This window comes from Dromiciops gliroides, chromosome 1, assembly GCF_019393635.1.
Source record: "Dromiciops gliroides isolate mDroGli1 chromosome 1, mDroGli1.pri, whole genome shotgun sequence".
Lineage (NCBI taxonomy): Eukaryota > Metazoa > Chordata > Mammalia > Microbiotheria > Microbiotheriidae > Dromiciops > Dromiciops gliroides.
Genome location: NC_057861.1, coordinates 656214827 through 656234936, shown reverse-complemented (window position 1 = coordinate 656234936; position 20110 = coordinate 656214827). Strand labels below are relative to the sequence as shown.

General features: G+C 40.1%; 1 protein-coding gene across 2 annotated transcripts in view; it reads right to left on the bottom strand.

The window, feature by feature from the left end:
• ADAMTSL1 (ADAMTS like 1) overlaps nt 1-20110 on the bottom strand; it is a 1070304-nt gene that overhangs the window by 141397 nt on the left and 908797 nt on the right. For both annotated transcript variants that reach the window (XM_043978110.1, XM_043978111.1), the window contains one exon: nt 17982-18111. In XM_043978110.1, the coding sequence (XP_043834045.1) occupies nt 17982-18111 (130 nt within the window). The remainder of the gene's footprint in view (nt 1-17981; nt 18112-20110) is intronic.

The following is a 20110-nucleotide window of genomic DNA, read 5'->3' as shown; positions in this document are numbered from 1 at the left end:
AATTTGCTGGGAACACAAAAGTGAATATGATGCAAAATCAATTTGGATTCAAAGACAAAGAATAAGGAATACAGGAAATGACAGAAAGAAAGGATATATTTATCACAGTACTAATTGTGCTAAAAAGAAATTGAGAACAAAGAAGCTGTGGTGCTGATAGATTGGGAGTGACTCAATAAATTCTATTCTATAAATGTAATGGAATATTGCTGCATCAAAAGAAACAACTGAAATGAAAAATAATTTAAAAATCCAACAACTTGGGAAGACTTTTCTGAATGGATACCTAGCATTGTAAGCAGAATGGAAACACCAGTGTATACAATGACCACAATCATGTAGAAGAAAATGACGATATAAGACAGTAGCACTCAATTCAAGGCAATGATCAGGCTTCATGATAATGGACTAATGATGAAATCTGCCCCTCTCCTCTCAGTAGAAAAGTGCAGGACTACATTTGTGGAATGCAACATATGCTGTTGGACATAGTATGTTGTTGTTTTTTTAACTTAACTTCATTTGTAACAAGAGGTATAGTACTGAAAAAAATTCAGAAATCTATTTTAAAAACACAAGCAAAACAAAAAATGAAAGAGAAAACAATGGGATGATATTCAGAGGTAGGATAATGGTTCTTAAGTGGTCTTCTTAAAAACATGTAAGATCTGTGAAGGTCCTATTAACTGGACTTGGGTAGAATTAGTGTTTTTAATATGACACTATTTTAGAGACATCATGAAACTTTGAAAAGGACACTGGATTTGGGCTCAGAAGATCTCTGAATCTTGCCTCTTTCATGACCAGTTGCTACATCTCTGTAGGCCTCAGTTTTCTCATCTGTAAAATGAGGGGACCAGACAAGATGGCCTATAGAGTTACTTCCAGCTCTAAATCTATGAATGTATTAGTCTATAGGAATTAACAATTTGCTTAAGAAAATGAAAAATAGGTGTCTTTTCAAAAACAGCAACATTTTTTACATTCAATTTCTCATGGATTTTCTTCCTACAGTATCTAAACACTGTAAAACGTCATTTGAGGACAAGAGGCTAAATGAGACACTGACTGTTTTGCATAGATTTTAAGAAATCAAAGGAAAAGCTTCTCTCTTAGCTTGAATATGCATCCATGAACCAAATGAAGTTGAATTTAACCTCAGAGATAACATCTTTGGTGTATTTAAGAGAACTGGTTTGGAATGTGTGCTTTTAAGGTATAATCTAGGAAGAGAGTTCTCAATTACTTAAAAAAAGTTTTAAGTTATTCAGGTATAGGTAACAAATGAATTCCTTCATACAAAAGGATATACAGTTTTAAACACATTCCTACTAATTTGGGGACACTAGTGCTGGGATTATGCAGGTGTAAAAGCCAATACCTAATCAGAGGCCTGTCTTCAAAAGGATGAAATGGAATTTGGCTCATAATTCATAGTGATTCATGGGCCTAATACATTATTGTATATAGAAATAATATTACAAACATATTAAATGAGGTAATATAATTGAAATGTTAAGAAATGGGTCTTGAAAGACATAGAATAGTGTAAAGAATTAATTGTGATTTGAGGTTTCTATGACCCCATCTTTGGCTAAAATTATCTTTCGTGGTAGAAGCCCCAGGGCTCACCCTGGCCTGCGTGGCCACCTCCATGCCGGCACTGTGCTCCACCCACTGGCTGTAACAATCATCATGGCGCTGCATGGGCCTGGCCAAATTATAATGACTGGAAGCCCAGTGAGGGCAATCATGTGACTGTCAATCAGGGCTGCCAGCCAATTAGCTTGGGACTGTGTGCAGAGGGCCCACGATTTTCTGGGAAGGAGAAGGGAAGAGATTCTCCATTCTGGTGTGTGAGAGGGAGAGAGATGGGGCGCAGCCATTTTGCTCTTTGGGAACAGCTGAATCCAGTTGGTGTGATTTCAGGTTGTATTATTTTCCTTCCTCTATTCCCTTTTTCCCTGGTCCCTAGTTCTACTAATTTCACTTGTGTTTTACATTTGTTCTTGTTAATAAACCCTGTTTCATTTTTTTTAAAGGCTGTTAATCTTCTTCCTTACTCCAATATTACAGCAAGCCGCCCAATTAACTTTCCTCACATTGAATTTGGCCCTTACAATAGGCACATCCAAACCGATGATACTGATTAGCTCCCTAGGTATTCAAAACATGAACATCCCCAATATTCCCTTCCTGAGGACTCTGGAAGAACAGTTGACCAAATGGGGCAATGATTTTGTATTTCCAGAAATTCAACAGCAAACATTGTGCATTCTGCAAGGTAATATACTAGGTATCAGGGCTATGAAAACAACAAAACAAAACAAATTATACAGTCCCTGTCCTCAAACAGTTTATATTCTACAGGATTAAAAGTTAGGCCAAGAGGCAGCTAGGTGGCTCAGTGGATAGAGCATTGGCCCTGGAGTCAGGAGTACCTGAGTTCAAATCTGGCCTCAGACACTTAACACTTACTAGCTGTGTGACCCTGGGCAAGTCACTTAATCCCAATTGCCTCACTAAAAAAAAATTTTAAATTAGGCCAAAAAGTTTAGAAGAAATCATCAATATACCTTTATCTTTCTTTTTCCTTTTCATTTATGTTCCCAAAGCAGCAGAATGGAACAATTCTTTGGGTGTAAATAGCATTAAAGAAGAGAGTTTTCCTTGCAACTGTTTATTAACATTACTCTCTAGGCCTGGATTGAGCTGGGCTGGGCTGGGTTGGTCTCCAGGGAGGGCTGAAGGCCCTTTTACAACTGGAACCTTGACTTCAGGGAGGGGCTTAGTATTAAAGTGATGGGGCTCAGGTATCCTGTATTAACTACATTATTGTGGGTCACCTTTATGTGGGGGACTCATTTGGATTCATGTATGAGCAGCATCAGCAAGAGTATTAAACCCCAAAAGGGACCTTAACATACCCTTTGATTCTGCACATTATTTCTGAGGATGCCAATAAGCTTTGGTAGGCTTTATTTTAAGTTCTTGAAAGCACAAGGAAAGAGCCAATAAGATTTTGGCAAAACCTCTGGGTGCCCATCAGAGCAAGTGCTGAAACCCAGAGACGATACTGAAGCCCTGGCTCTTCAAACCAAAAGCATCTCTCCCAGAAATTCATAAAAAAGTCAAAAAGAAGACTGCATTGAGAGGCCAATATTGCTTAGCTTGGACTCAGCTTCTAACAGGTGCAAAGAATGGAGGCAATTAGGGCAAAAGAACAAAGCTTGACTGTTGATTATGGCATTTTCTAACTGCCTTCAGGACAGGCCATAGAAGTGGCTGTTTCTTTCATTGTGTAAATAAAACAAGTAACAAATATTAAATTTGAACACAGAAGAGCTAGGTGCATATCCTATGTGACCTTGGAAAAGTAATTTCCCTTGTTTTGGGCTTTAGTTTTCTCATCTACAAAATGAAGATTAAATTTGATAGCTTTTAAGATTCTTTCCAAATCAAAATTCTGTGAGTCCCTAATGGCATTTGAGAGAGAGAGAGAGGGAGAGAGACAGAGACAGACAGAGGGAGAGAGGGAGAGAAGGTGAGAGGGAAAGAAGGGTACACATTACACATTACATGATAAATGTGACACGGTAAATATTACACAGTAAATATAACATGCTACACAGTACAAGGTACACGACACACATTACACAGTATATGGTACACAACACACATTACACAGTACATGGTATACAGTTCATGGTACATGGTACACAATACATGATACATATTACATGGTATAAGGTACATGATACATGGTACAAGGTACACAGTACACGGTACACGGTACAAGGTATAAGGTACACGGTACATGATAAACATTACACAGTATACATTACACAGTACATGGTACACGGTACAATAAACAAGAGATAGAGGATATTATGAAATGCAAGATGGATATTTTTTATGATATTAAATTACAAAGTTTTTGTACAAACAGAAGCAATGCATCCAAAATTAGAAGGGAGAAGCTGAGAAACAATGGCAAATGTGGAGAATCCACCCCAAATGTTCACATAGAGTATTTGTGCCCAACCTGTGCTAGAGCATTCTGAGCTGGTATGGGTCTGATTAGCCCCAGTAAGACACATTGCAACTTGACTCTAACAGAGTGATGTCATTTTCTTCTTCTTTGAGAAGGGAGGACAACAACCAATTCGTACATAGAGTAGATTGAATGTCACCTCGGACACTAGCAGCAAGTAGGCCTGGGAAAGACCTCCTACAGAAGGCAAGATTTGAGCTGATCTTGAAGTGAGCCTTGGAAACTAAGAGATAGAGGTGAGAGTGCAAAGGCCAAAAAGTTAAGAAGAAATCATCAATATACCTATTTCTATCTTTTTCCTTTTCATTTCTGTTCCCAAAGCAGCAGAATGGAACAATTCACGTGATGCCTTTTGGTGTAAATAGCATTAAAGAAGAGAGTTTTCCTTGCAACTGTTTAATTAATTAATTTGGTGATTTTCTACAAAGAAAGAAAATAACAGACTCCAACCTGATTACTCTCTAGGCTTGGGTTGAGCTGGGCTTGGCTGGTCTCCAGGGAGGGTTGAAAGCCCTTTTACAACTGGAACCTTGACTTCAGGGAGGGGCTTAGTATTAAAGTGATGGGGCTCAGGTATCCTGTATTAACTACATTATTGTGGATCAACTTTATGTGGGATACGTCTGGGGACTCATCTGGATTCATGTATGAGCAGCATCAGAAAGAGTATTAAACCCAAAAAGGGACCTTAACATACCCTTTGATTCTGCACATTATTTCTGAGGATGCCAATAAGCTTTGGTGGGCTTTATTTTAAGTACTTGAAAGCACAAGGAAAGAGCCAATAAGATTTTGGCAAAACCTCTGGGTGCCCATCAGAGCAAGTGCTGAAACCCAGAGACGATACTGAAGCCCTGGCCCTTCAAACCAAAAGTATCTCTCCTGGAAATTCATAAAAAAGTGAAAAAGAAGACTGCATTGAGAGGCCAATATTGCTTAGCTTGGGCTCAGCTTCTAACAGGTGCAAAGAATGGAGGCAATTAGGGCAAAAGAACAAAGTTTGTTCACTATGGCATTTTCTAACTGCCTTTAGGACAAGTCATAGAAATAACAAATATTAAATTTGAACACAGAAGATCTAGGTCTATATCCTATGTGACCCTGGAAAAGTAATTTCCCTTGTTTTGGGCTTTAGTTTTCTCATCTACAAAATGAAGATTAAACTTGATAGCTTTTAAGATCCTTTCCAAATCAAAATTCTGTGAGTCTCTAATGACATTTGAGAGAGACAGAGACAGAGACAGAGACAGAGACAGAGACAGAGACAGAGACAGACAGAGGGAGAAAGGAAGAGAAGGTGGTAAATGTGTCACAGTAAACATTACATGGTACACATTACACAAAACACGGTACATGATACATGGGACATGGGACAAGGGACACATTACATGGTACATGTTATATATTACATGATACCTGTTACACATTACAAAGTACACGGTAAATGGTATGCACTACACAGCGCAGAGTACATGATACATGGTACACAGTACAATCTACACGGTACACATTACATGGTACACAATTCACAGTACATGGTACAAGGTACACAGTACATGGTACACAGTACACGATACACATTACACAATACATAGTACATGGGACACATTACATGATACATAGTACACATTACATGGTACATGATAGACATTACATGATATATGGTACATGGTACATAGTACATGGTACAAGGTTCACGGTACATGGTACATAATACACATTACATGATATGCGGTACACAGGACACATTACACGGTACGCTGTACATGGTACATGGTACACATTACACTATTCATGTTACACAATACACATCACATGATGCATGGTACACAGTACACATTATACAGTACATGGCACACGGTGCATGATACATGATATACAGTACATGGTACATGGTACACAATACACGGTACACTAAACAAGAGATAGAGAATACTATGAAATGCAAAATAAATATTTTTGATGACATTAAATTATAAAGTATTTGTACAACAGAAGCAATGCATCCAAAATTAGAAGGGAGAAACTGGGAAACAAAGGCAAATTTAGAGAATCCACCCCAAATGTTCACATAGAGTATTTGTGCCCAACCTGTGATAGAGCGTTCTGAGCTGGTATGGGTCTGATTAGCCCCAGTAAGACACATTGCAACTTTACTCTAACAGAGTGATGTCATTTTCTTCTTCTTTGAGAAGGGAGGACAACAACCAATTCGTATACAGAGTAGGTTGAATGTCACCTTAGACACTAGCAGCAAGTAGGCCTGGGAAAGACCTCCTACAGAAGGCAAGATTTGAGCTGATCTAGTAATCCAGGGAGATATGAAATGAAGAAAATGGATCTATGAACTCAAAGGCCACTTTAGCCTTGGAAATGAATGATTCATGAACATAGTAAAAACATCAGGTACCTGTTAAACTTTAGGCACCACTGTATTAGCCAATCCTCAAACCAGAGTTATCTCTGTTTTTTTCTTCCTTTGCTAGCACTCACATAATATTTGGAAAGTGCTTTGCAAATCTTAAAGCATTACCTTTACAAATTATTATCTTATTATATATCACAGCCACCTTAATAGGTAGATGCTGCTATTATTTTCATTTTACAGATGATGAAACTGAGGCAAACAGAGGTTAAGTGATTTGCCCAGGGTCATACATCTACTAAGTATCTGAAGCTGGATTAGAGCTTAGTTCTTTTGAACTCCAGGGTCAGAATTTTATCTACAATGCTATGTAGCTCCCCACTCCTCCATTTACCTTCTTCTGACCTTCATTCTCCCATTTCCAAATGAATATCTTTTTTGGGGGGGGTAGGGCAATGAGGGTTAAGTGACTTGCCCAGGGTCACACAGCTAGTAAGTGTCGAGTGTCTGAGGCTGAATTTGAACTCAGGTCCTCCTGAATTCAGGATCGGTGCTTTATCCACTGTGCCACCTAGCTGCCCTCTCCAAACGAATATCTTGTAGCTATCTTAAACTTAGTGTGTCTAAAACAGAATCCATTATATTCTGTCCTAAATTCTAAACTTCCCTGTTTATTTATTTTTTTTCTTTTTTTGCAGGGCAATGGGGATTAAGTGACTTTCCCAGGGTCACATAGCTAGTAAGTGTCAAGTGTCTGAGGCCAGATTTGAACTCAGGTCTTCCTGAATCCAAGGCTGGTGCTTTATCCACTGCAACACCTAGCTGCCCCCTTGCCTATTTCTTTTGAGCATACCATCATCATTCCATTCACTGAGGTTTACAACCTCAGAGTTATCCTTGCTTCTTTCCTTTCTCAGCCTCTGAGTTCAAATCTAGCCTCAGATACTTACAAGCTGTGTGACCCTGGGCAAGTCACTTAACTTCTTTTCCCCTCATTTGCCTCAACTGTAAAATGGGCATAACATCACTCTCATGTTGTGAAGATCAAAGGAGGTAATAGGTATCAATAAAATAGATATAAAGAGGTATAAAGTTCCTGACACATAGTAGGTACAATATAAGTATTTATTCCCTTCCTCTTTCCTTCCTGCTTGATCAATGTTTATTGAAATGCATAACATCAACATTGTAAAAATGAAGTTTTGAAAGAATTACCAATTAGATTAAATGATTCCTGAAGACCAATGATGCAGAATGTTACCCACCTCCTGACTGAGAGGTGAAGGACTAATACACAGGATGAGATATGCATTTTTAGAGATAGCCATTAGGAATTTTTTTTTGTTAAATTATGGGAGTATTTGTTACAGGTATTTTTTTTTTTTTGTGATAGTGGTGGTGAGGAAATGCTTGATGATTGAAAAAAGTAAACATTGAATTGAATTTCTAGTTCTAAATCCTAAAACTTTCAAGTCAGATTAATTAAGATTAAGTGAGATGAACATCTTTTATATTTTTAGCTTTTGGGGAGGCAGTGTGATGCAGTGAACAGAGCACAAGACTTGGAGTTGGGAAGATCTGGGTTCCACACTTGCCTCAAATAGTAGAGGTGTCACTCTGGGCAAGTCTCATCTTCTCTGTGTCTCACTTTCCTCCTGTGAGGTTGCTTTCTTTGCAACCTCTTCTAAGTCCTTTCCAGCCTCAAGTCTCTGATACTATAATCTTGTAAATAGAATAATGCAAATTGGAAATAATTGCCTCCAATAATATCTAAAAATCTTATGCTGTATTGAGCAAAGACTGGTATTCTTTAGGACCCCCCAAAAAGCCTTCTATATGAGATGAATTATAAGCTTGCAGTTCTCTGGTTTTTAACTCTGCCTTCCTGGGCAGGGATACCCAAACTGATTTTCTGATTCTTATCTTTTCTAAGAACAACCCTAGGTTTGAGAAAAGTGAGAAGGGAGAGAGAACCAAATACTATACTAGAACTATGGACCTCATTCTTCACTGTTTATCTGTTCTGTACCATTCAGCTGTTCTTTGTTGCACTGGAATAAAAGTTTAGTTTTGAAAGTATGTAAGAACAAAGCTGGAGAAATTGCTTGGAATTTCCTTCATTTTCAGCCATCTGGCTTTCATTGCTTACTTCTTTCCCCTCCTCCACACACGTTTACCAAATCTTTTCAACACACACTGGCCAAGCTATCAAATACTTATAATTAATAACAGTCTTGGTCTCTTTCCCCCTCCTCCCCTCCATCACGGTGCTTGTTGGCTTTCTTGTGCTGCTCATGCCATTGATGTTCCAAAGTAGAGAGATGATCTCTGAGGGCATGATTACTGTGCCTCAGTCAGGAGAAATAAGAAAATGTGGTTGTTAAACTTTGGGGGTGAGATTTCCCAAAAGATGGTGAGATTTTCCAGATGCCCCTGTCTGTAGATTAGAGGGGTCAAATTCTCCTGAGTGGGGGGCAGAACCAGATTAAAATGTAATTGGGAAATATTTAACAAAAAGAAATAAAAATATAACACAGATAATACTAATTAGTTGTTTCTCAGTCAATATGTGAACCGAAGGGAATCCATAGAGTTTGACGCCAATGATGTAGGTTATATTGTGTTAATTATATTTTGGACTGGAATACTATAAAGTTAATTCATTTTACAAAGGAAGAAACTGAGGCAAACAGGGTTAAGTGACTTGCCTGGGTCATACAGCTTGTGTCTGAGGCTAGATTTGAACTCATGACGATACGTCTTCCTTATTCTGAGCCCAGTGCTCTATCTATGGGCAACACCCAGCTGCCCTTCAATGAGATCTACTTTTTTTTTTTTTTAACTGATAGGGCAACTAGCTGTAAAATGAGCTGGAGAAGGAAAAGGCAAACCACTTCAGCATCTTTGCCAAGAAAATTCCATGTCAGGTCATAAAGAGTCAGACATAACTGAACAAATCAAGGGATTTTTGCCGACTGCTCCTCACTCATTACTATTTATCCAGTTAGTCTCTCCTGTGTGGATTGTCAGGCTGGACTCTTAATGAAATCTACAGCCACTCAAAAGAGTCCAGTCTAATAACCCACATAGGAAACACTAACTGGACACACAGTGATCAGTAATAGTAGTCAGTAAAATTAGACTTTTATATAGCACTTTAAAGTCTGCAAAGTGATTTCTCTAATTATATCATTTGATCTTCACAATAAATTGAGTTATGGCAATGTAGTCATTATCTCCATTTTACATACAAAGAAACTGAGTCCGAGAGGTTAAATAACTTGCCTGGGGTTACACAATGGCAGAGGTAGGTTTGAATACAATCCAGAACTCCACTACTCTATCATGCCTCTTGTCTCCTAAATGATATATGCAATCTCTTGAAAGGGCATAGCCTGTTATAATCATCAATGTAGAAAAGAACACGGAGATAAAGAATGTGTATGTTCAGACTATGCTGTTCAGTTGAATGGAGGGGTTGAACCATCCATACTTATATCTTGGAGATGGAGCAAGAGTTGGGTCTAAAATTAAAAAGGACTGGGATTCATCCAAGAGGTGGATGAGGAATGAGAGAAGGAGGTTAGTGGTATAGTAAGAAGGGTCATTAGATGGACAATCAAAGTGCAGCTCTGTAACCATAACATTTTGAAAACCTCGAGGAAGGTTTCTGGTGGATTGATTGCTCATGTCTACAGCACTTCAAGGTTTAGAAGGGGCTTTCTTTATAACCCTGTGAGAGTTAGTGGAAGTATTATTGTCCCTTTTTTTAGAGATAGGAAAACAGGCTGTTAGTATGTTGGAGTGGCAAGAACCTGGTATTTAAGTCTGATGCTTATTGGTTGGATGACCTTGGGCAAGTCACCTAAGTTTCTTGAGACTCATTTTTATCCTTTATCAAATGAAACTAATAATAATTATACAATCAACCTCACAGGTTGTTGTAGGGTTTTGTGAACTCTTTGTAAAACTTTTGGTACCACATTCAGGAGATGGTTAAATTATTTGCCTGGGGTCCAAAGGCCCAAGAATTCTGGAGACTAAAACCCATCAGGAGACTTCTGACTCCACATCCACTCTCTTTCTACTAAGACACAATCTTTCTTTTCTTTTTTCTTTTCTCTTCTCTTCTCTTCTCTTCTCTTCTCTTCTCTTCTCTTCTCTTCTCTTCTCTTCTCTTCTCTTCTCTTCTCTTCTCTTCTCTTCTCTTCTCTTCTCTTTTCTTCTCTTTTTCTTTTCTTTTCGTTCTTTTCTTTTTTTTCTTTTGGTGGGGGCAATGAGGATTAAGTGACTTGCCCAGGGTCACACAGTTAGTGAGTGTCAAGTGTCTGAGGCCAGATTTGAACTCAGGTCCTCCTGAATCCAGGGCTGGTGTTTTATCCACTGTGCCACCTAGCTGCCCCTGACACAATCTTTCTATACAACCATCTAGAACACTTACAAATATCATATAGCATCCTCTGAGTAGTTATCTCCCAATGTTAAGGGGAGTGCTTGCTAAAAAAAGTTTTTTTTTCCTCAGTGTCTAAGAGTGAGATAGATGACAAGAATAGAACAACATCCTTACTGGAAGCAAGAGGCTTATTTGTTTCCTAATGATAAATGTTTCATTTGACATTTCTCCTCTAAGTCAATTAATCAGGGTGTTCGCAGCACCAGTGGGGTTGTATGGATCCAGGAGACATATTACTCAAATGGAGGTGGACAGAAAATGCCCGTCCTGCTATAATAACTTCTTTGCCATCAACCTTCACAAAAAAATCTCTGTAGAGATTTCCCAGGCCAAGCCTGGGAAAAATTGTGAAGTGGTTATACTTCGGCATTGGTGGGTGCCCCACTTCCCTATTCCTACTTTTCTCTTGGTGCCACAATATTTTTGCCTCTCCTCACTCAGATCTACTCAGATTCCTTCATTCACAGTTAGGGTCTTCTAGCCACCTTTATGTAATCCTGTCTACTTTACCAGCTTGTAAGATTGGTACCATCCCTTATAATCAGAAACATAATTCTACTAAAAATAGTCAGCCTACTGTTTTCACTGAGTGTCCTGAGTGCACTTGCACATGGGCATGCTCCCCACAGATACAGGTATACATATGCACACACATAAACACTTTCTTTCAAGTAACTTACTAACTTGGAACATTCATCTAGCTCTCTTTCGATGAATCTGAGGATAGGAGAAAGCTTCTGCCCCTTCCCAGGACTGGTGGTGAAAACAACCCAAACAGAAATAACAAGGAACTCTGTGTGCCATAGTGAATAGAGAACCTTAAGAACTGGATTTGAATCCTGCTTCTGAGACAGATTGGTTGTGTGTGATCCTGGTCAAATAATTTAATCTCTCAACACCCATGAAACTGTTTAGAACTCTGACTGAATCATCGATGAGTTGCTGAATCTTTGTTCAGTGTAGAGTTCTAAATAGTAATGAAATCACAGGTCTTGACAAAAGCAAAATAAGCCACGATAAATTGATAAAACACTTTACGGCTTACAATGCACTCTTTCTCCCACAAGGTTGGCAATCAAAATTATCTTAATTTCACAGGTGAATAAATTGAGGCACAGAGGGATTAAATGATTTGTCCAAGGCCACTTGGCTAGTACATGTCAATCAGTATTCCAAATCTGGCTCTTAAAGCTTTAAATTCAGGATCTTCCCTTTATCAAGTTGCCTGACCTACAAAAGAGGACCTTTCCACAGTTCAAAAGATTTACAACTTCTTGAGAAAAATATTAAATCTTCGGTCACTTCTCAGGAACAATATAAAAGCTATGATCTCCAAAGTGGGGCCTGGGCTCTTCTGGGGCCATGGCTGAGCTCCATGAGGTCTATGGTTTGACCACAAAAGGGATGTGATCAGCTAATTAGAGAGTGGAAAGATGGGGTTGCAAAAATGATTAGTGAGAACCCTCCTCCCTCTCTTTGTCAGGCATGGGTAAGCTGTGATCTGTACCTTATATCTCATTTCTCCCCTCAAGCCCATCCATCTTCCAAACTTCCCTGATTTGTCAAGGGTACTACTATCCTTCCTGTCAGCTGACAAAACCTGACCTCTGAGGAGTGGTGGTGACTTGCCCAAGGTGGGAAATGTTATTTCTTCCCCCTTCCCCCGACCCCTCACTGGTCTCCAAATGCCTTTACCTCAGCCTTTATCTTTCATTTGCCCTGGACATATTTTGTATATACATAGAGTTATTTGCATTCTATCTCCCTCATTAGCAAGTGAGCTCCTTGCAGGGAAGGACCTTACATTTCTCACAGTGCCTAGCACCACAGCAAGCACTTAATAAATGTTTGTCAATTAAATAATAACAGTAAAAGACCCAAATCTCATGGGACTGACTGGCTCTAGAATAATTTCTTTTTCTCTCACTCTTCTAAAATGATTTTTAACATTGACATAAACTTTAACAAAGTAATAACAATAACTCATTTGCTTCTGTGTCCCTTCTAATAGTTTCCTATTTCCCTTCCCCCCTTTTCCTCCCTGGGTGTAAAACCATTTATTTCCAAGGTAAAAAATTAAAACAAAGAAAAGCACAGTTATTCTGATGCTCTCTCTAGGAGGGAAATTTTGGAAAAAGTCTTCAGAAGTTAGAGGAAAATAGCAAACAATTGGGAACTCATCTGCTCACTCCTCCCAATCCTGTTTCCTTTTCCACCTACACCTTAAAACAATTTCCTGCTCTCAGGGGGGCAGAGAGCCTTCCTCTTGGGGTCACCCTGAAAGGTTCAACAGAATAGACTTACTCCACCCAACCCCTGTGACAAGATCCTTGCCTTTGGATTAGGAAGTGTGTCAAACTATTCTGATACTTCCTTGCAATGAGAAGATGACCCTATGTTCTCAAAGGCTATACCCAGCAGCACAAACAATGGCAGATTCTTCTGAAATGGCAAGGCTTTGGGAATGGGCCTAGTGACAGATTTCAAGTCTGTTTTTCAAGGAGCAGCCTAGCTAATGCCTGCTGGTTCCCTAGGGGGCTAGCCATAGAGTGATGAATTTTTAGGCTATTTTTAGCACTGATTAAACTTCCCATGTTTCCAAGCTTTGGTGGGATGAGGTATCTGGGTCAGTAGAAGGAGTGAATATTGAAATTCATGAAGCCACCAAGTTTGGAAGGAATGCAATCTAGTATCACATATTCTATAGTACTTTACAGATTTTTAAGCAATTCAACTGACTTTATCTTCTCAGGTATTTAAAAACAACCTGATGAGTTTCATAAAGGTACTTTGGGCAAGCCCTGAAGGTCTTGTCAGGAAATGAGGAGTGGCTGGTAGAAAAGGGACAAATCCTATCAAAGACTTGGAGTTTATCTGGAGAAGATACAAACATCTTAAATCTCAAGGTACTCTTACCCTTAAGTGAGTTGGAAGTTCTATTGTGGATTAGGGGTGGATAACTTAACCTGGCTTCTGAGGGAGGCTCTATAGTACAATTGAAGAAATACTGCTTTTGGAGCAAAGAACTGTGGGTTCAAATTTAGTCTCATACACTTAGACCTCATTTTCTTTGACAAATGGCTTACTCCCCCTCTGCTTTAGTTCTCTTCAAGATGTAGAATCTTGCGCCTGGAGTAAGGAAGACCTGAGTTCAAATTCAGACTCAAGACATTTACTAGATATGTGATCTTGTACAAGTCACTTAACTTCTGTTTGCCTCAGTTTCCTCAACTGGAAAATGGGGATAATAATAGAACCTACCTCCTATGAGGGTTAAATGAGATAATATTTGTAAAGCATTAGTACAGTGCCCAGCACTAGTAGTATAGTAGTATGGGACTTGGTAGGAGTATAGTAGGTACTATAGAAAGATTTGTTATCACAATCATCATCACCAGCACCAACCACCACCATCATTATTGTCGTCGTCGTCTCTTCGTCGTCGTCATTGTCTTGGATTCCTTTGAGTCCCAACTGAAATTCTATCTTTTACAGGAAGCCTTTCCCAACCCTGCTTATTCCCGGGTCCTTCCCTTTGTTAATTATGTCCTATTTATCCTGTCTCCTCTGTTAGATTTTAAGCTCCTTGAGGTCAGGGATTCTCTTTTGTGTCTTTTTGTATCCTAGGTACTTAATGGTGCTTGGCATGTAGTAAGCACTTAATAAATGTTTATCGATTTGATTATTAAAATGAGGAACTTCGAGAGATAGATGGCTTCGAAGGTCTAGATCCATGCTCCTATGAATGATTAAGTATGAACTTTAACCAGAGTTATTTATCTGGGCCTGCAGAGAATGTAGTGTGTCCTGTTCTATATTTTATGGACAGGGAGAGTGATACCCACGTGTTGGGAAGATTTTCCCAAATGCTTCCAGGTGTGGGAGGCTGTCTGCTCCAAGTTGCTTCCTGCTGGAGGTGAGCCATATACACCGCAGTGTTTGGATGCCATAAGGACCCTAGGCTGTGTTTAGAAATGGGTCTTATGTCTGTTTTTACAGTAACACTGAAGAAATAAGCAGGGCAGAAAATATAGCAATTGTCAGCATAAAGCAGCAGCTGCTGCTCTTTTCCTGCCCCTGTATGTAGTCAACTCACATCACCTTTCCACCCCTGTTGGAGGGTGGTCAGACTAGAAGGAATGCTGGCCCTGGCCTTAGGATTTGAAGTTGGAAGGGACCTTAGAGATTATCTAGTCCAACTTCTCCTCATTCTACATCTGAGGAAACAGCTGAGGCCCACAGAGAAAAATGCCTTGCTCAAGCTGATAGGGAGTGAAGGTGGGATTTGAACTCAGATCTCTATTATACTCCCTAGACCTTTGTGCCTTGGGCTGTGTAGTTACAGCTGGTCAATCCTGGTGCCAGGGAGTGGAACCTTTGAAGGGGTCAGGGGTGGTGCTGAAAAATAATCATATTCCTTTCCAGAGACTGACAAGAATTGGAGGTTTGAGACAAGGAAGGAGCTGGTGTTATGGTTTGTATTTGGTCTGAATTTTTTCAATATTCAGTAATTTTTCAGAAGATGACAAAATTCCTAGGAATTTACTCCTTAGGAATGAAGGGCTTCTGGAGCAGAAGGCAGTCAACAAATTGTGACTGGAGAGGTTCAGGATGTCCATAGAGGACACCATTAAAGAGACCGGTGTGATGGCGAATCAACAAGCATATGTTAAATGTTTTCTAGGCATTGTGCTAAATGTTGAGGATATAAAGAAAGGGAAAAACATGATCCCTACCCTTAAGGAGTTTACATTCTAATGGGGTGACATCATCATCATCATTAGCATTAATATAGTGTTTTAAGATTTGCTGAATGCTTTTCATGTATTAACTCATTTTATGTAAGCAACTAGGTATATTACATATATATATATGCTTTTGTGTGTTTATGTGGAGAGAGAGCGAGAGCGAGTGAGAGAGAGTGAGAGTGAAAGAGAGAGTGAGAGCGAGAGAGAGAGCGAGAGTGAGAGAGAGAGAGAGAGAGAGAGAGAGAGAGAGAGAGAGTGAGAGCGCACACGTGAGAGAGGGAGAGAGAGCACGAGCGAGCACTCTGATGATGGAAGATACTTTGAGAGAGGAAGGCATTGGATTAGTAGCTTGGCAGTGTGGAGCAGAAGAGGCCTCCCAGAATAGAAGGAATTGAGCTGAATCTTGAAAAAAGCCAGAGGAATGAGGAAGAAGTGAGGGAATAAAGCATTCCAGGCAAAGGGGATGGCTACTAAAAAAAGGCACCAAAATGGGAGATAGATTGTCCTTTTTGAGGCACTATACTTCCCTTATAGTATTGCTGAAATATGGAGTACACCCAACAAAGTAAAACTGGAAAGGTATGAAGGGGCTAGGTTGTGAACAACCCTAAATGCTAAATGACCGACTTTACATTTGATCCTATAGGTAACTGGTAGTAACTGGAGCTCATTGACCTGGGGGTGGGGGTTACATGGTCAGATCTATGTTTTAGAACAATTATTTTGGCAGCTGAGTGGAGGCTGGATCAGAGTGGGGAGAAACTCAAGGCAGAGACCAAATAGAAAGCTAATGTAATGTAATAATTCAGGCAAGAAGTAATAAGGGCTTGAACTTAGGTTGTAATATTGTGAATGGAGAGAAGGGGATGTATATGAGAGATGTTAAGGTGAAAATGACAAGGTTTGGCACAGGATTTGATATGTAGTATGAAGAGTCAAGGACGACACCATAGTTGTAAGCCTGGGTGACTGGGAAGATGATGGTGACATCAACAATGAAAAAGAAGTTGGGAAGATAATGAGTTCAGTTTTGATCATGTTGAGTTTTAGATGAGTTCAGGACATCTAGTTTGAAGCATCCAAAGGGTAGTTGGTGATGTGGTGCTGCAGCTCTGTCCCCAAGAGGGCATGATGGATGCGCCTGCCTCCCCCCTCCCCTGCATCAAGCACCAAAGGGAAAAACTAAATTATAAGGATAATATCATTCATGTAGTACTTTATAGCTTACAAAATTATTCACAAATATTATCTTATTTGATCCTGACAATAAGGCTGCAGAAAGATAGGCAGCATAGCCAAAGCATTACTATATTAGCACAGTGCTTGGAAGCAAAGTAGGGCTTCAAAATGTTTGTTCTTTTCTTTCCTCCATCCAAGAATCCAGTACACTCTCCATTATGTGACTGGACTCCTTTGACAGGTAAAGGGTACATCAACTCTGGAGAAATATGGTAGAAGAATGGTAGACCCCAGAGAATAGCACTTAGGTACCATTTCCCAAATTTCTGATACCCCATAGGGCACAACCACCTTTGAACAGACATGGAAGTGGTTAAGATTCAGAAGCTGAATTTCCCCTGTACATCCAGGATATCAACTCCTTGTGTGGGGACATTTTTTTTTTCATCCCATTAGCAGATCTAAAAGCCTGGCTGCAGTCCTTTGAACTATTCACTTGCAAAGAAAAATGACACATCAGAGCATTAGGCTATAAAAGAGTATCTGAAAAGCAAGTATTTTAAGACACCATAAAATTATGTGGACTTTAGAAGTGATTGGATTGATTAAGCAAGACTTTAGATTGGGTAATAATGAAACACAGACAGGGCTCAGTAATGAAATGCCCTAATTGATTTTATGCCTGTAGAATAACACACCCCCGAGAGAGCATGCTATAATGAATCTGCATGCTGCGAGCCTACGGATTTCACAGCAGATCAGTTATACCACCCAGATCCAATGGCAAGCTCCGGCTTTCTAAAACACAAACTCCTCACTCCCAATGCCCCGAGGGCTAGGCTAATTAGTTAGAATGGTGTTAGAGCCTGGGAGAACAGCCCACAAGCATCATGGATATGTTAGTAATCTGAAGGTTCCTTCCAATGCACGGCAGCGGCGGCGGCACACGGGCGCACCAGCCACGACAGCCTTCTGGAGGACGTGAACACCCACTGGGCTAGGATTCAAAAGCCCTGGTTTCAATTAAATTTAAGTGGATTCAACTAGAAGTTTGAGCTGATGCTAATTGGTTTTCAAAACATCGGGTAACAATAAGGGTTCTGCTGTTTGGTGCCTTTGGAAGGATGCACCCGGCCTGGTCCTTTGCTTTTCAGAATGTGTGCCCACAAGTAGCTTCCTTACCTTGAAGGGCAGGGATCCAAATTGCAGGATTTCAGGAGCTTCGGGGGCCGACGGCTAGTCACGCACAGGCTTTCATCTGCGGTCTCCCGCGTCTGTTTGTTCAGGCAGCTCACCACAGCTTCTTGGACACCTGCACACAAATCACACCATCAGGCCACGGGTGCAGGGAAAGCTCAGAAACAGGGTGATGAAGTGTAGACAAGGGAACCGGTGGGAGGTCCTGGTGGCTGGTATGGATCCTGGAGCCTGTCAGAACCGGTAGTTCAAAGTTCGGGGCTGCCAATCTCATCAAGAATCACGTGATCAAGGGAGAAAGTGCTCAGATATTGGTGGACCCTGAACGGATGGCCCTCAAGGAGGGTAGCCAAAGGAAAACATACGCCATGGAAGCGCCAACGTCTATAGCCCTGGATCACTAAGAGCCCCGGTAAACAAGAGGCCACCACAGTTTGACTGCCAATGGTGAAAAGTGATCATTTATAGCAGAGAGAGGGCAGGGTGTAAAAAAAAAATGGCTCTATGACCTTCACACTTTCTATTTTCGTCAACAGGGGATTGTTGTACTTGGAATGGAGGTGCAAAGCCATGGTCTGAAAGCCAACATTTTGTAAAGCGGAGTCACTGTCAAAGAGCTGTATTCTTTGGGTGCCCCAGCAGCCAACGCTTAAAGCCTTTCCCTTGTTTCCTCCTCTTTCTGGCTCATTGCAGCAGAGACCTGGGGCAGGTTTGGAAGTTGGAACGAAGAAAGGGAAGTGAAGAGCCGCGATGACTAATTCCATTAAAAACACTTCTCTTTGTAGGTTCGTAAACATGTGCCAGCAGAATAGTAGTCAGAGGGTTTCTTGGCAGAACACGTTGAGGGGCACCCCCCCCCCCAAAGCTTGTGTCTCAGTGCCTGGAACCCAAATGTGTAAGAGCTTTATCAACCATTCCACCCTCATTGCATACCGTATCAAATGGCCAGCAATGGGCATTTTAAAAATACCAAGAGACACAGGAGAACCTGCTTCTCCAGCGATCTTCAAGAATAACTTAGACGCTAATTTGTCTGAGATAATTTAAGTACAGTCTTAAGGGAGAAGGCTAGACCGAACATTTATTCAAAGTCACCTTTACACATACACACACACATATGCACACACATACATGTGTATGACTATATACCGCATATCTATAAATACGTGTATGAATATAGTGTTGTGTATACAATCTGTTATATTATTATAATGCTTCATTGTATGACTCATTATATAAATTCTATATGTATCTACCCATAAAACAACGAAAAAAGACAGTATATAATATATATACATACCCTTGAATGAAGTCCTACTATGAAGCCCCCCCTCCCCTACCCCGGGGTGTGTGTGGATGTGACCCTACACTATGAAAGGCTTGGGCAAAGATACTCAGGGTCCAGTAGGACATTTCAGGCTGCAAAAACTTTGCATTTTTTTTGTGGGTCAATGAGGGTTAAGTGACTTGCCCAGGGTCACACAGCTAGTAAGTGTCATGTCTGAGGCCAAATTTGAACTCAGGTCCTCCTGAATCCAGGGCCAATGCTTTATCCACTGTACCACCTATCTGTCCCCTGCATTTGGTTCTAGTGACAGGCTCATATTTGCCATTCAATGACCAGTCTATATAAGGTGAAGGTATGTTCATCAGCAGAGGGTTGGCCACAAATAGATTAATTTTTTCATCTCCAGCAATTTACAGATACTGTTTATTAGGGCTCAGGGGGGCTGCAATCTATGATAATGGATGATGTAGCCAGAGAGAGTAAATCGTAGGTTCTTGGAGCAGAAGTTTATACAATATTGATAAAAGATAACATACCTAAATTTTAGTTATTTCTTCATATGAAAATACTATAAACACAACCCATATTTACAGTGCTTTAAGGTTTACAAAGTGAATGAAAGAACCTTAAAATGAACCTGTGAAATAGAAAATATTATAACCATTGACCAGATAAGGACATAGATTTGAAGGGGATAAAGGATTTATCCGTGGTCATATAGCTCTTAAGGGTCTGAAGTAGGACTTGAATCCCGGTTTTCTTTATCCCTAAATCCAATGACATTTTTACTATTCTTCTGAATGTGTGTGCATGTATATGAATATAT